The 14,883-nt window shown below is 46.9% G+C and overlaps 1 protein-coding gene across 5 annotated transcripts in view; it reads right to left on the reverse strand.

Annotated features, from left to right (window-relative positions):
• Nucleotides 1-14,883, reverse strand: part of RFX4 (regulatory factor X4) — a 155,111-nt gene that overhangs the window by 86,833 nt on the left and 53,395 nt on the right. For all 5 annotated transcript variants that reach the window (XM_027592056.2, XM_027592055.2, XM_027592054.2 and 2 more), the window contains one exon: nt 8,069-8,192. In XM_027592056.2, coding sequence (XP_027447857.1) covers nt 8,069-8,192 — 124 coding nt within the window. The remainder of the gene's footprint in view (nt 1-8,068; nt 8,193-14,883) is intronic.

Raw genomic sequence — 14,883 nt, forward strand, 5'->3', positions numbered from 1 at the left:
TCCTGGCTTCCATTTCATAGTTGTGACACATAGAAGGATACACAGGGGCCATATGAGGGAAAGGGGTCAAAAGGTCCCACCTTCCAGCTGGGAGATGAGTAAATCCCGGTGACACCACGTTCAGCATGGTGACTACAGTTCATACTTGCTGTACGTTTTGAAAGCTGCTAAGAGAGTGGGTCTTAAAAGTTCTTATCACCAAAAAAACATTCTCATCACAATAAAAAAAAATCATTAGCCATGGGTAGTGGTAGATTTGAACTAAGCTTATTTGGTGATCATTTCACAATATACACATATATCAAATCGTTATGTTGTACACCTTAAACTAATATATGTCGATTATATCTCAATTTTTTAAAAAAAGAATACAATGGATTTTTAAAGTGCCCTTATGTGGATAAAACGGCTCATTGCTTACCCCTTTTCCCTTATTAACTAAACTCTAATTTTTGATTCCAGGAGGCAATGGTCTACATTTTCCTGCTTCCCTGACAACCAAGGGCGGCAGGCGAGATGTAGGGGAGATCACTGGGCGGGGCTCTGGGAAGGCTCCTGAAGACAGCTGATGTGGCTGCAGTTGTGACCTCTCTCTTCTTAGCCCTTCTTCCCACTTGTTGCCTGGAATATAGCCTCTGTGGTCCAGCAGCCACTTGGGACCATGAGGTGATGCAAAGTTGGAAGCCATCTGCTACGTCTGATGCAGAGCACGAAAGAGAAGGACCCCAGGTCCCTGATGCTCTTCTAGAGCTGTTAATGCCAGCACCAGGTTATCATCTTTTATACTTATTCTACGTGAAGAAAAGTAAAACCACTCATTTATTTATGTCACTGTTTGGGGACAGAGAGGGGCATTTTTTTTTTTTTTAACCCACAGCCCCAACACAATTCCTAACTGATCCACTTGCTGATTTCCACCCAGGATTTACTTCACGGAGAAGGTTCCAGTGGCCTGGAGTCAGCCATGTCGTCTTTCAAAAGGAACAAAACCAGCATCTAGCTCACAGGGCCGCGTGAGGAGTACACAAGATGCTGCCATTATGGTTTCTAGCTGCAAAGTATTTCCAGCTTATGTGGGAGAGATTGTCGTATGTTTGTAGACTAACTTTCCCATGTGACAGATGGAGGGATTGAGGTGCAGAGAGTAAGGGTGATAGATCCTCAAGTTCAGGACTCCACACCTGGCATTATTGGAAACTCCTGGCCTATAGCCCACAGTGGAACCTAAACAAAGTTTTGTTGAAGAAGACGTGTTTTTGCCTTTCAACCTCTCAGCAACGCATGTTACAGACTCTTGGAAAGCAATCTGTTTGTATGTCACAGACGTGCTCTGGCTCAGAGATCTGAGGCCCTCTTTTGTTTCTGAAAAAGCTTAGCTTGCTGCTAAGCACCGAGATGCTCCATCTTCGTGCAGGTAGAGTTTTTGCTAAGAGTTTCCAAAAGACCAGTGGAGTCCCAGGAGAAAGAAGTATTTGGTGACATTAAAACACCCTCTTCAGCTTCTGTGGATCTCAAAGGACTGAGGTGGGGAGAGGATGACACTGGGTGTCTGGGGCTCTTCCCAGAGTGACCCCGCTCTCGGGCTGTCGCCCATCCCCCACCCCGAGGAGGCAGCAGTCTCCCCTCTGTGCCCCTCTACTCATGGGCATTCCAGCTCAGGGGCACATCCGCCATCGTGTTCTGTGGTTTCCTGTGGGGATATGACCCTTCTGCAGCCCAATCCCCTTGAGGACAGACTGTCTTCTTCACTCCAGTTCCACCTGCCCGCACAGGGCTGGGGCCACAACAGGATGAGGTCAATGAATATCTAATAACTGGGGGAACCAAAATGTTGAGGGGGAAGCAGCATAGGGAATACTGGCGGCGGGGTTCCCAGTGTCCAGAACCCTGGGTGGGGCAAGATTTGAGGGGTTCTTTCTCAACTGCGAAGACCAGCACACTTGCCCCTGACAGACAGAGAGGCCAGGACTTCACTCCCAAATTCCATCATCTAAGAGGTTGCCAGGTGGCTGCTAATGACTACACCAAAGCCCAAAGGCCCACTGTTTTGTTCTCTGCACAGACCCACCTCCCGCCTCCACACATACACACCCTACCCCCAAAATAAATGATCTGGGTAAATGAGATAAGTTTAAGTGCATGGACTCTTGGAGCCAGACTTCCCAGGTTCATATCCACTTACTGGCTGTGTGGCCTTGGGCAAATTACCTTACCTCTCTGGGGCTCAGTTTACCCATCTCTATAATGGGGGTAAAAAACAGTTCCTACCTCATAGAGTAGTTTGGAGAAGGCTGATATATGTAAAATGCTTACAACAGTGCCAGGTCTTAGAAAGCCCTATGTGTTTGTGATTTTTATTAATTTTATAGAAAGTCTGTGAATGCTGCATTCATAATTAGATATAGCTAAATACTTCTAACATCTGTTAAAAAGAGTTATCTATTTTTTTTTAAGATTTACTTATTTATTTTAGAGAGAGAGTGTGAGCAAGTGGGGGAAGGGGCAGAGGGAGAGAATCTCAAGCAGGCTCCCTGCTGAGCTTGGAGCCTGACGTGGGGCTCCATCTCATGACCCATGAGATCATGACCTAAGCCAAAACCAAGAGTAGGATGCTTAACCAAGAGAGCCACCCAGGCACCCCAAGAATTATCTATTAACAAGCTTGGGCAATTTAGCTGGGTCTGATGTCACGTATCAGGCCAACTGATCCCTACGATCTTGTGTTTGTTTCAATTTACAGTTCCACTGTAAAATTTATTTTACTGCTTTTGCTGGAAAACTAGGTTACCATTTTGGAAGTATTTTTTTCTCAAGCTGACAAGCCTGCAGACACCAGCAGCAGGCGGAAAAGTTCAGGGAAGAGAGGAAGGAGAGACCAGGCTCTCCCCTTCCCCACTGCAGGTCCCCAGGCCACATGCAGTCAAGGCTGAGGGGCTCAGGGAGGCATTTTCGAGTGGATTTGAGGCTGCAGATTCTGATTGAAGTACTGGACTGGACTTCAATGTCTAAAAGAGTCTAAATTATTGAAAAGAGGCTTGTTCTTATAATCAATAACCCAAAAGCTATTAAACCTGCCATGAAACCATCAGGGGTCAGGGAAGGAGGTTTGGCCATAACGTGGTAGAAAGCAAAGTCACTTTCTGTGTGCACACCACTGAGTTCAGCCTGTTCCATACACTAGTTCCATTTGTGGAGGCTCATCTGGGTGTCTCTGAGAATCAGGGTGTAATATGAGGTATGCAATGAGCTGGTCAAAACCCTCCAACACAAGAACAGAACCACGGGGTGAGTCCTCAGTGGAGGAACAAGAGCAACCTGGGAGTGGGTGGCGGAAGGGAAGGTCAGCTGCAGAACCCATCCCTTTAGCCAGTGTGGATGGACATCCATGGGGCTCCCCCAAACCCATGACTGGACTCTCCCCCAGCAGATGGATGGCGAGCCCAGCAGAGGTCACTAGCTGGAGGAGCCCTCACAGAGCACCAGCTGGTCCAAATGACTCCCGTTGACTTTCCTCTTCCCACCTTCCTCCAACGTCCCTCTGCCCCAGCCCTGGAGAAGTCAGAGGACGGAGGGAGAGCCCACCATGCCCCTCTTCCACAGAGCAAATCCTGAGCCTCAGGAAGGGAGAGGCTCTGACTACTGTGTCAGATGGAGGTTTTTTGTTTTGTTTTTGTTTTTTGTCTTTTTAAAAGATTTTATTTGTCCATTTGACAGAGAGAGAGAGAGAACACGCCCAAGCAGGGGGAAGAGCAAGCAGAGGGAGACGTGGAGTCCCCGCTAGTCAGGAAGCCCGATGTGGGGCTTGATCCCAGGACCCCGGGATCATGACCTGAGCTGAAAGCAGATGCTTAACCAACTGAGCCACCCAGGCGCCCACAAATGGAGGTTTTAAACTGGACTGAATGGAACTTTTTCATAGCGGAGAATGAGTTTTAATTTTCTAACCAAGACCAAAATGATGGTTGGCTGCTGTGAGGCTTCCCTGTGATGTCATCAGAGGACAGAGCAGGAAGGCTAAACAGAGGACTCTGAAGGTGGCCCTTCAAAGTATGGGAAAATACAATCAGTTTCCACAGATAAATGAACAAGTTCATCCCTGCTCACCAAACAGGCTAATGGAAAATGGATATAATGCCTGTTTCATATGGGCATCATACAGGTCAAACAAATACACATGTGTCAAATGATTCCAGTGTCCTTGGCAAACAGCCATAACATAAGTCATTCAATCTTCAATAAATATCTGAAGATCTATTATGTGCCAGGGGCTATTCTGGGAGCTGGGGATGCATAGTGAACAAAAAAGTCCTCGTGGAGCTTCCATTCTAGAGAAGGAGGCAAGTAAAACACAAGCAACAACATATATATATATTTTTTCGTTATGTTATATGTATAAGATAGTTATATAATAATATATATTATCTGTAATATATAGTGGTAGAATAATAGGCAATGACATATGGATAACTATCCATATAACATGTAATATATTAGCTATATCGTATAGGTAACAGCTGGGACAGTGGTAAGTGCTATAAGGAAAGGAAAGCACGGTAGGAAACAGAGGAGACAGAATGGAGTGAGGCCAGTTTCAGATAATGGTGCCTTCTATTGGTAGAACACTTTACAATCTTAAAAATGCTCTCATAAACAATGTCTCATTTTATCCCTAGAGTAATTTGGGGAGGGGATTACTCCCATGTAGAGGTAAGGAAACGGGAGCTCAGAAAAGTTCAGTGACTCCAAGCTTTCGTTACCCTGGCCAACAGAAAATCAGGCACAAGACCAGTTTGGCTCAAATCTTCAGCATTCTCTGCGATGCCTAAATTAATTCTGGGACCCAAAGTCAATACGGTATTACTGGAAGCCTGTGCTTATGGAGCGTGGCCACAGTGCTGGAAAGAGGATCTCTTTCAGATCTTACTTGCAGCAAAACAGTTGCTGCCTTCCACTCACTTTATCAAGGACAGTATCCCAGCCAGGCCACAGCAGGGGAGAGCCTCCCGGCTGATGCCCGTTTCACCTCAGCCCACTTGCAAGGTAGGGAGGTGGGTGGGGGGAAGCTGCCACTGGTGACATTTTTTCTCTAAACACGAAGCCGAAGTATTGAACCTTGCTTACTCAGAGTTAAAAGTTCATAGATGAATCGAAAGTTTGGATGGATCTGCTCAAAGGAAGACTGCCCACGATTACACCCCAGGCTTCACAGAACAACCAGTCCCTTTCTCTCGGGGTTGGGGGGGTGGCAGCTGCAGCTGGGAGCCCTCAGGAAGGGCAAGCATGGCTGGGATTTCAGTTCAACGAGCTCAGTGCGGAAACCCTCAGCGGGCTCCTTCTGTCCTCTGTGGCTGGAAGGACAGCCCCAATTTCCAGTGCATTTGGAATCGATGGCAAGGTACCCACAAAGAGCTCTTGCATTTGTGCTTTTAATACCATTGGAATATGTCCTTGCTTTGGGACCGAAGATAAGATGGAGTTTGGCTGTCTTTTTTAGTGACTATTTCGAAGCCTCTGGCACTGTAATTCTTGAAGAGAAAAAGTTATTATTTAGAAAAAGATTTTGAAAAGCCATTTGGTATAAATAAGACCTGGGGGCATAGAGGTCAGCAGGAACAAGGATCAGAGAACAGAGGCAATTTGGTGGAGGTTGTCCCAAGGAGGAAGATGGGGAGCAGTGAGCAGCGGGAGGTGGTGGAGGGGGAGAGAGGAGGCAGACGAGCAGAGAGGGCTGGGACCAGTTGTGGGGAACCGGCAGGGGGAGGCCCCAGGAGCCTCCAGTGTGGTGGGGAGGCTTGAGATGGGCATACCCGTTCTATTGGACACTGTTTGGGATGTAACCCCCTCCTGCAAACTTCAGTCTACTAGGATCACAGATGCTTTCTGCAGGTTGTCTCGTGCAAAGCAAGGGGACTCCGAGTTTCATTGCTGGTTCACAAGGGTTCAGAACTGGGCTGTCCGATAATACTTCCTGTGGTGATGGAATTTTCTATCCACATTGTCCAGTATTATAGCCTCTAGTTACATGTGGCCAGTGAGCATTTGAAATATGGCTAGTGTCACTGAAGAATGGAACTTTTACCTCTGTTTAAGTTAGACAACCATATGTGGCTAGCAGCTACTGTCCTGAACAGCACAGGTAGAGAGAGGTACTATATGCAGAAGAAAGAGTCCTAGGTCAGGGTGGCTCAGAGAAGTTAAGGGATGAGTCCAGGACAGTTAGCATGCTTGATCTTTTGGTTCACCCAACCTATCCCTCCATCAGAGGCTTTATCTGGACTCTCCACTGGGGCCACTGCGAGGGAGTGTGGATGTGAGTGAATGTCCCTGGACCCCAGACTTGTGACAAAGCTCCAGTCTCCCCTGCATTCCTGGTGTGTTCTTCCTTCTCACACCCACTGAGGGGCTCACCGACTCCCTCCCTCGACTCTGAGGCTCTCCACAAGTGGGACCCGCACCGGATTCCCTCCTGGGTCTCCGCAGAACAGAGTGCCTGCCACTCAGCCCCTCTCGGCTGACACCGATGGACTGAAGAAACGAATGAAAGAAATGGCAAAGCTGGTTTCCCCACTGACTTTTTAAAACAATTATTTGCACATATAAGAAATAGCATGTATGCATCACAAAAACATATGCCCCCCCCTAAGTCACAACGGGGCATCCTCCCATTTACCGGGTGGAGCTAATTCTCAGCCACACGGTTTTGAACTCTCCTGGGGGGTGGGGTTGGCTCAGGCCTGACACTGCTCTCTATCCCCCTTTTCCCACTGATGATTGATCTGTTGGGTTGGGGGTCTGAAAAGGGAATTCGTGAAACATATACACTGACCTCTTTCTGCCACTTTAATCCTTGTTATGCCTGCACTCAGAAAACTGGTAAGGAATCTGGTGCAAAACACACTTTTTTGTGAGCAGATGTAGCGAAACTTATACATGGGAAAAAGAAGCTAATAAAAGAAGGAAGAGTTTGGATGTACTGACTCAAATTAAATTGGGTATTTTAAAGATATAAAAACCTATATATATATATAATTTTAAGATTTATTTATTTATTTATTTAGAGCAGGGGAGGTGCTTAGGGAGAGGGAGATAATCTTTTTTTTTCTTAAAGATTTTATTTATTTATTTGAGAGAGAGAGAAAGAGAGAGAAAGCACAAGCAGGGGGAGGGGCAGAGGGAGAAGCAGGCTCCCCGCTGAGCAGGGAGCCCGAAGTGGAACTCGATCCCAGGACCCTGAGATCATGACCTGAGCCGAAGGCAGACATTTAACCGACTGAGCCCCGCCAGGCACCTGAGAGAGAGAGAATCTTAAGCAGACTCTACGCTGAGCATGGAGCCCGACGTGGGGCTCGATCTCACGACCCTGAGATCATGACCTGAGCTGAAATCAGGAGTCGGACGCTTAACCAACTGAGCCACCCAGGCGCCCGAAAACCTTTATTTTTATCTATCAAAGAAACAAAAGATTAGTCTTAGAAGAGCGCTCCAAGAGCGTTCCTCGGTCTGTTACACCTGAATGATCAGCGGTAATGAGATTTTGTGGACATAGCCCGAAGTGTGGGATATATTTTTATTATGAGATGGACAGACAGCAGCCAGACCTGCAGTAATATTACAAAGAGTACCGCTCCCCACAGAGGACCTGCACACCTCCAAGCTAATGATGTAAGGCCATTTTCCAGTTTCTCCAAGGCTTTCATGTTACAAAGCCAAGCAGGCTCACTGACACACACGTAACACGCCTGGGAGTTTAATACTGGCCTCTCGGAGGAAAGAAGCCACTTTCCGCAAATTAAGTATTGAGGAAATTCAAGTTAGGCGTTCGCTTTTTACTTTATGACCTGTCTGAATCGTTTGGAATTTCTAATACTTTGGTATTACTTCGTTTTGGTATTCGGCTTGATATTACCTTGTTAATAAGTGTTTGGACTTCTTACAGCAAAGTTACCAAACTATTTATTTTGGTAACTTAAGAACAAAAGCAATGAAGATGTTAAAAATATTAGGAACTGTGCATAAATGACCTAGAAGAGGGGAGGAGAAGGAATAAGCGTGGGGTGGCCGGACTCACCTTTCCAAAGCTGGCCGCGTTGACAGGCTGGGTGTCGTTCTTCTCGCAGAAGTCCAGGTAATGCATGTAGAGGGCGCTGCGTGGGATGCAGACCCCCTCCGCAATTTCATAGTTCTCCTCCAGCCTGCGGAATAAATGCTCAGTGAGCAAACCTCAAGCAAGAAGGGTATGTGCCTTCTAGTCCTCCTCCAGGGGAGGACCTGGAGAGAACTCTTCCTCCAGATGGAGAAACCAAGGCCCAGGAGGACAAAGCAACCTGCCTGAGGTCAGGCATGGAGTTGGTAAGTAGCAGGATCGGACTCGTGGCCCCTGTGGGTATGACCCTCGGTCACTTTCGGCTCAAATTCCCAGTCCCTCTCTTCTGGGCTGTCATTGGTCTGGCCACATTCTGCGTGGATCAGGTTCCCCCAAACTCCAAAAAATGACACAGGAGCTTGTAGGCACCCCGTTCAGCTGAGCTTCGAACCGCACCCTCGCTTATACAGCCATTTTAATAGGGGTCACAGTGTTGGAGCCTCCTTGCTGATGAGAGCAGCGCAGTGGGATGGCATGGGAAAACAACTGCCCAAGGAGAAGGCAGACAGCTGGACAGCCAGAAACCCACTGGCTGAAGGGAGGTTTTGTGACCACAGCGGGGGCTGAACCACTTGGTCTCTTTGGGATCATTATGCTTCCAAGCCCATCACCTTCTCAATGAGTATCGGTTAGGGGCTCAGGGTGGGGGCTTCCCATAGGGTTCAGACTCCAGCATTGTCACTTGCTGGCTTGATGACCTTGAGCAAGTTATTCAACCTTAGACGTCAGTTTCCTTTTGGAGGTGTTGGCTGTGACCGCCTTCAATCACATGACAATCAGATGTAACATGTGACCTAAGCCAGCACGGTGAGACATGTGATAAACATGTCAATGTTGGACCTCATCATCCTCCACTTTTCCTCTCCATGAAACCTCTTTGGGTGCCTAGATGTCCAGAATCCGTGCTAGATTTTGGGCATAAAAAAGTAAGCTAGACACAGTCTATCATTTTCCCCCCCTCTTTAACCCAAACACCAGAGTGTAGGCATCAGAAAGAATCCTGCCCCCTTTGTCATAGACACTTTGGAAGATTGAACACTTCTTCCAACACAACTGCTGGGGCACATGACAATTTGGGGACTTCTCTTTGGGCCTGCCGCTTTTAGAGCCTGGGGCACATGCTGCTCAATTAACTCACCAACAGAAAATATTTCTCTTTTGATCACAAATTGGATTTTAGGAAACAACCCAAAGTCACTTGGAACCAAGTCTGAGGGATAAAGTGGCTGGAAAAACCGTTTCACCCCAAACATTTTTGGGTGGGAAGGCGGAGCAAAAATAAGGCATGATTCTAAAGCAGTGAAATAAATATCCTCAAATGGCTTCTAGCTTCTCTGGGGGCACTTGCCAAAGAAATGGTCCAGGGCTGTTGTAACTGTGAGGTGGACCGAGGACGCGGCCTCCTGAGGTGCCCACTTGAAAGGGCACCATTTTTTTGGCTCATTCTTACATGCGGTTGAAAGAAAATCAATTCAATCATTTCATATCCAGACCCTACCAATGAATTCAACCCCAGGCATGCTCAGATGAATGAAGAAGCCTGGTGCTGAATGGTCCCACCATCTCACCCACTCCCCCCTCTTCTGGGAAGGGGACAGCTGAGTAACTCCTGACCATTTTTAGAAGCGTTCCAGGAAACAGTTTATGCAATCCTTTCTGCGTGACCTAATTCCTGGAGACTGGCATGGTGTCTGATTCACTCCTGCATCCTGGAAGCCCAGCATAGTCCTCAGCACACAGCAGGTGCTCCATAAGTGTTTGATGGATAGATCACTGCAGTTCTGTATTCATTCCACAAATACTCAGTGATCTCCTACCACCTGCCAAGTGCTGGGGATGCCACGGTGAGAAATACAGTCCTTGTTTGCATACAGGGAGCAGACTACTGGTGGGTAGATGGATAAAGACACAGGTAATCTTTAATTCAACAAATATTTATTGAGTTCCAGGCAGTGTTTTAAACATTAAGGAAATAGCAGTGAACAAAACAAAGGCCCTGTCCTGAAAGGGCTTACATTCTAGTACACGTGTCCCTAACATAGTACATCAGAACTCTACATGTGGTTCCCTGCGGGAAAATGCTTTCACACAGAGATTAAATTTCTTAGGACGGTCCTAGGCTTCAGGTCTGCTATGAATGGGAATCAGCCTTCTAGCTTAGCCTAGACCCCTGCATGCCATTCACAGCATTGTTCCTCTATAAAAGTGAGTTCAGAGGTCCAAATAACCAGCTTATGCACAAACTTGTGCGGGCCATCTGAATACGACAGCTTTCACAAACAGGGGGTCTCACAGACATTCTTTGTTTGACCTGAAGACAGTGTTGGCTCAACTTTTAAAATTCAGGACACTTCACATAAGAATCGAGCTTCTTTTGAAAAGGCTGAGATCTGGCAACGCTGAGCCCATATTCCCGTATGACAATAATTGGCCAGAGGTAGGTGTGCCCTCGAGTTAGCCAGAGTCCCCACTCCTCCCTCCTTTTCTGACACCTAATCTATTTTCTGATCCTTGTCTGGCTCCTGTAGGCTCTTGTGTTGATGTAAGGCACGGCCTATGCCCTAGTTCACTTTGCGGCCTAATGTGGGCGAATAACGCACAGAAATAGGAATACTTAAGTACGACAGGTGCAGTCGACGGTGGGGAGGTTCCTGTGTAGATGAGAGGAGACGATTAAGGTTTGTGGATGAATTGGGATTTGAACTTTGTGACAATAACAATGACTAGCATCTGTTGCTCTCTTCCCGGGTACCAGGCACTGGATATCTGGTATCTCTTTCCATCCTCACAATAACCATATACAGTAGGTACTACACCTATGTTTTAGATGACAAAACTGAGGCTCAGAGAGTGGAACTCATGTGCCCATGGTCATGCAGCCAGTAACTGGCACAGTCTTACTCTAAACCACTGCAGTATCCTTGCTCTGGTGGATGGAGGGGGTTCCAGGTGAGAACAGTGAGGACGAGAGACACACAGCATGTACTTTGGATGATGCAGACAATGGTGTGAGCAGAGAACGGGCTTGCAGAGGAGCCTCTAAAAACAAGAAACCATGGGAGAGGGGGTATGGAGAATCTTTCAGTGCCCACAAGAGAATACGGCCTGGCATAGGAGTTTGGCAACGCTTGGAGTTCAAGAGTTACTACAAAAGTGTTATTTTCAGGGGGTGATGGAGCAGAACTCAGAGAACTGAAAAAATAAACACTCAGAGGCAGGAAGAGCAGAGTGTTTCTGGGATGCTGCAGAAGTCATCACTGTGTCATCAATAACAACAGGCACTAATATTAGTTTAAAGCTTAATATGTTCTATTAGGCAGCAACGGTTTGACTGTAAAAGAATATAACAATCAAAACAAAAAACACGCAAGTTTCATAGGTTTCATCTCAGACTACTGAGAGTCTTATTAAGCAATTTCCTTTCCAAGCTTTGATTTCAACTCTCTGGACTATGGCGGAACATTTTCCAGTCCAGTGCGCGCGCGCGCGCGCGCGCACACACACACACACACACACACACACACACACACACACACACACACACACACACAACTTGGGCAGCTGCAACTTTGTGCAGGACAAGCTGTGGGGAGGGCAAAAATATCTCTTTTTGCTTATCCTTGCTAACAATTTCCTAAAGTTAATTTCAGCCAGAAAAATCCACGGGTACATTCAACATGCATGCATTTCAAGCCATTCAGAGTTCATCTTATGAAAGCCATGTGATCCTTTAAAATGACAGGGGGCCAGTACGTTTTCTTAAGCATGGTTGTGGCCTGATCAGATTCATTCTTTGGAAAGGTTATTGTGGCACCTCAATGGGAGGAGGCCAAGGCTGATTAGTGAGGCCTGGCACACGGTGGCTGACTAAGTAGTATCTGTTGAATGAATGAATGAACAAATGAGACCAGTCAGGAGCTACTGCAAGAGTCCAGGCAAGAAGGGATGGGGCATGAATTGAAGGAGTAGCCATGGGGACAGAGACAACATTTAGGGTGTGGTTCTCATGTTGCCAGATGTGAGATGGATGGGAGCAACCTAGGCAAGCTCTGAGGTGACTGACTGGGCTGAGTGCATGGCTGGGGACCCTATTCCTCATGACTAAGCAGTGCAAGGGAGTTAGTTATGGGGGGTGGGGATAATGTGGTATTAAAGAGTACAGGCTCCCAGGTAAATTCCTGGCTCCCCTTCCCATTAGCTACTTTACTTAAGCCCCCTGTGCCTCAGTTTCTACTTGATGTTCCTGTGGCTTGTTTGCTCACTAAGTACAGCCAAGGGATCAGCATTAAAATAGAAGACCAAGGTTAAAATACATCCCATTAAATGAACCCATAGCAGCCACAAACTATTTGAATCCACATGGGTATAAGTCGCAGTTCACACAGGCTGAGTTAATTAAGCAGTTACCTGCCAAAGGCCAGAGCCTTCTAAATAAGTACGTTTCTACCCACGTTTTGTTCCTCTTACCAGAGCTTCTTCGCCTCAAGGTATCTGGGTGGCTTATGACTATGAAGCATTTTAATAAGCTCTACGAGTGAATAGATGTAACTGGCATTCAGGGCAACTTTGATGCTTGATGAGTTTCCACAGAAAGAGCGTCATGATACCTTTCCCCAAACCCCCTTACAAAATCCAGAGGGTCCGTGTGTATACTGAAGTTGCTAATTGGAATGTCTGCTTCGCTGACCAAGGCATGGCAGAAAGAAAGGCAGTTAATTATTTCTCTTCATATCTGATGAAATTTCCCCTTTTTCTCCTTACTTGTAGAGGACATCATTAGCCTGACATGGTGAACAATACTCCATTATACCTGGATATTTTTAATGATCACCAAAAAATTCCCCACTTCTTCCATTTTCTCATCTCCTATTTAATAACTTGATCATATTTGAATTGAGCCCATCCTATTATGCGGAGATAATGAACTCAGTCTAGAGCCAACAGGAGTCATTATCTGCGGTATACAGTCTGAAAAAGACACCTCCTCACGAGGTTTCGGCCCGCGGCATCCCGGGGCACGGGAGGAAGCTTTGTATCAGCACCTTACAATGAAGAGTAAACGTTTCGGCACCCAGCATAATTGTCCCTGCTGTTCTCCTTTTCAACCTGTTCTCTTCTATGTACACATGAGCTTTCGGTTCAGAGTCTCCACTCCCCAGGTCCTTGCAGACATGTCTATAATAGAAACTTTCTCTTCTATTTTGCCAGAAGATTAGACAGCAGGATTTTTTAAAAAACTTGGCTGAACATATTAACTTATTACTGAGGTTGTCAGAGCCATCTGAGATGGAAGAATCTGTGAAAACAAACTTGCTAAGCAATCAGAGGCCACACGGGAACCTAAAGCCATCCGTAGCTCCCCTCTGTGTCCGTGGAGAAGCCTCAATTCCCTCCCTTGGCAGCTAAGGCCCCCACATCTGACCCCTGATTACTTCTCCAGGCTTCTCTCGACCCACTCCTCTGCACATACACTTCTCTCCAGCCAACGGGGCCTCTCCTGCCAGGGGACCCTCTCTGCTGTGCCTCCCCTCCAAGGCTCAGCTCGAATTTCTCTCCCCTGACACTATGTTGAATTCCCACCCAGCCCCCTCCGAGGATGGCCTCTTCATCGGTTCTTCCTCCTTGCCAGATTCATGTATTCATTCACTCAATAGCATGCAGAGTAATGCAATGGGTACCTCCCTGGTACCCAGTGACGTGTGTAGAGGAGGCCCAGCCTCTGCCCCTAAAGCTCGCACCACTTGCTGCGGATTGCCACCGCTCTTTGCATCCTTCCCCGGCTCCGACAGCCTTCCCTGAGAAACTGCACTGGGCTCAGAGACAGCGCTCGCTGGGTTTAAATCCTGCCTCCGCCCCTTGCAAATGCTTTCGTCTCAGCGGTGCTGCTTGAACTCTCAGATTCTTGCCTCCTTCCTCGGTAAAATGACACAGACCAGTACCCATCTCCCAAGGCCACAGAGGGACTAAACAAGAATCCCCATACAACCTGCAGCCCACCGGCTGGCAGAGGGGGACCCAGATAAGCACACCTGTTAGTATTATTCTAGGTTATGGTGGCCCAGGAAGGTTTTACATCATAGACTGACAGTCCTTTGAAGGCAGGAACCAAACTGATTCCCTGTTTATATTAGCATAGTTCCTAGCCCTGAACACTTCAGAAGGAACTGACTAGTTCCTAGTCACCCAACACTTCAGAAGGAATAAAAGGCGAGGTGGTGGGAAGGAAGGAAAGCAGACTTGTGCTCAGATCAGACTTTTGCACAGATCAGAAAAGCTTTTTTTTTTTTTAATCTTAAGATGTGGGTGATCAAAGAAAAACCCTGATTCATATAAACATATTTGATTTATATTTTCCAGTGCTTACACTGTGTCAGGGATATTCATATTTGCTATTGCTACTTACACAAGATGGGTAATATTAACTCCATGACATGGAGGAGGAAACGGAGGGCCTGGGAGGTGAAGTGAAATGCCCAAAGTCACTGTGCTGGGAAAAGCTTGGCTTGGAGTGTGAACTCAGGTACGAGGCTTCTAAAGCCCTCACTAGGTGCTATGGACTGACAGTCACGGGGGCAGCGAGTCAGCACACATTTATTGGGCACCTACTACGTGCCAGGCACTGTAGAAGGCAGCACTGAACACCAACACGCAATCCTTGCCATTACCTTTAGGAAGCTGACACTTGATCTGAAGAAGATGGGAACCAAAGAGGGAACACCACCAGACAATAAATACGTACG

The sequence above is a fragment of the Zalophus californianus genome, chromosome 9 (assembly GCF_009762305.2).
Source record: "Zalophus californianus isolate mZalCal1 chromosome 9, mZalCal1.pri.v2, whole genome shotgun sequence".
Lineage (NCBI taxonomy): Eukaryota > Metazoa > Chordata > Mammalia > Carnivora > Otariidae > Zalophus > Zalophus californianus.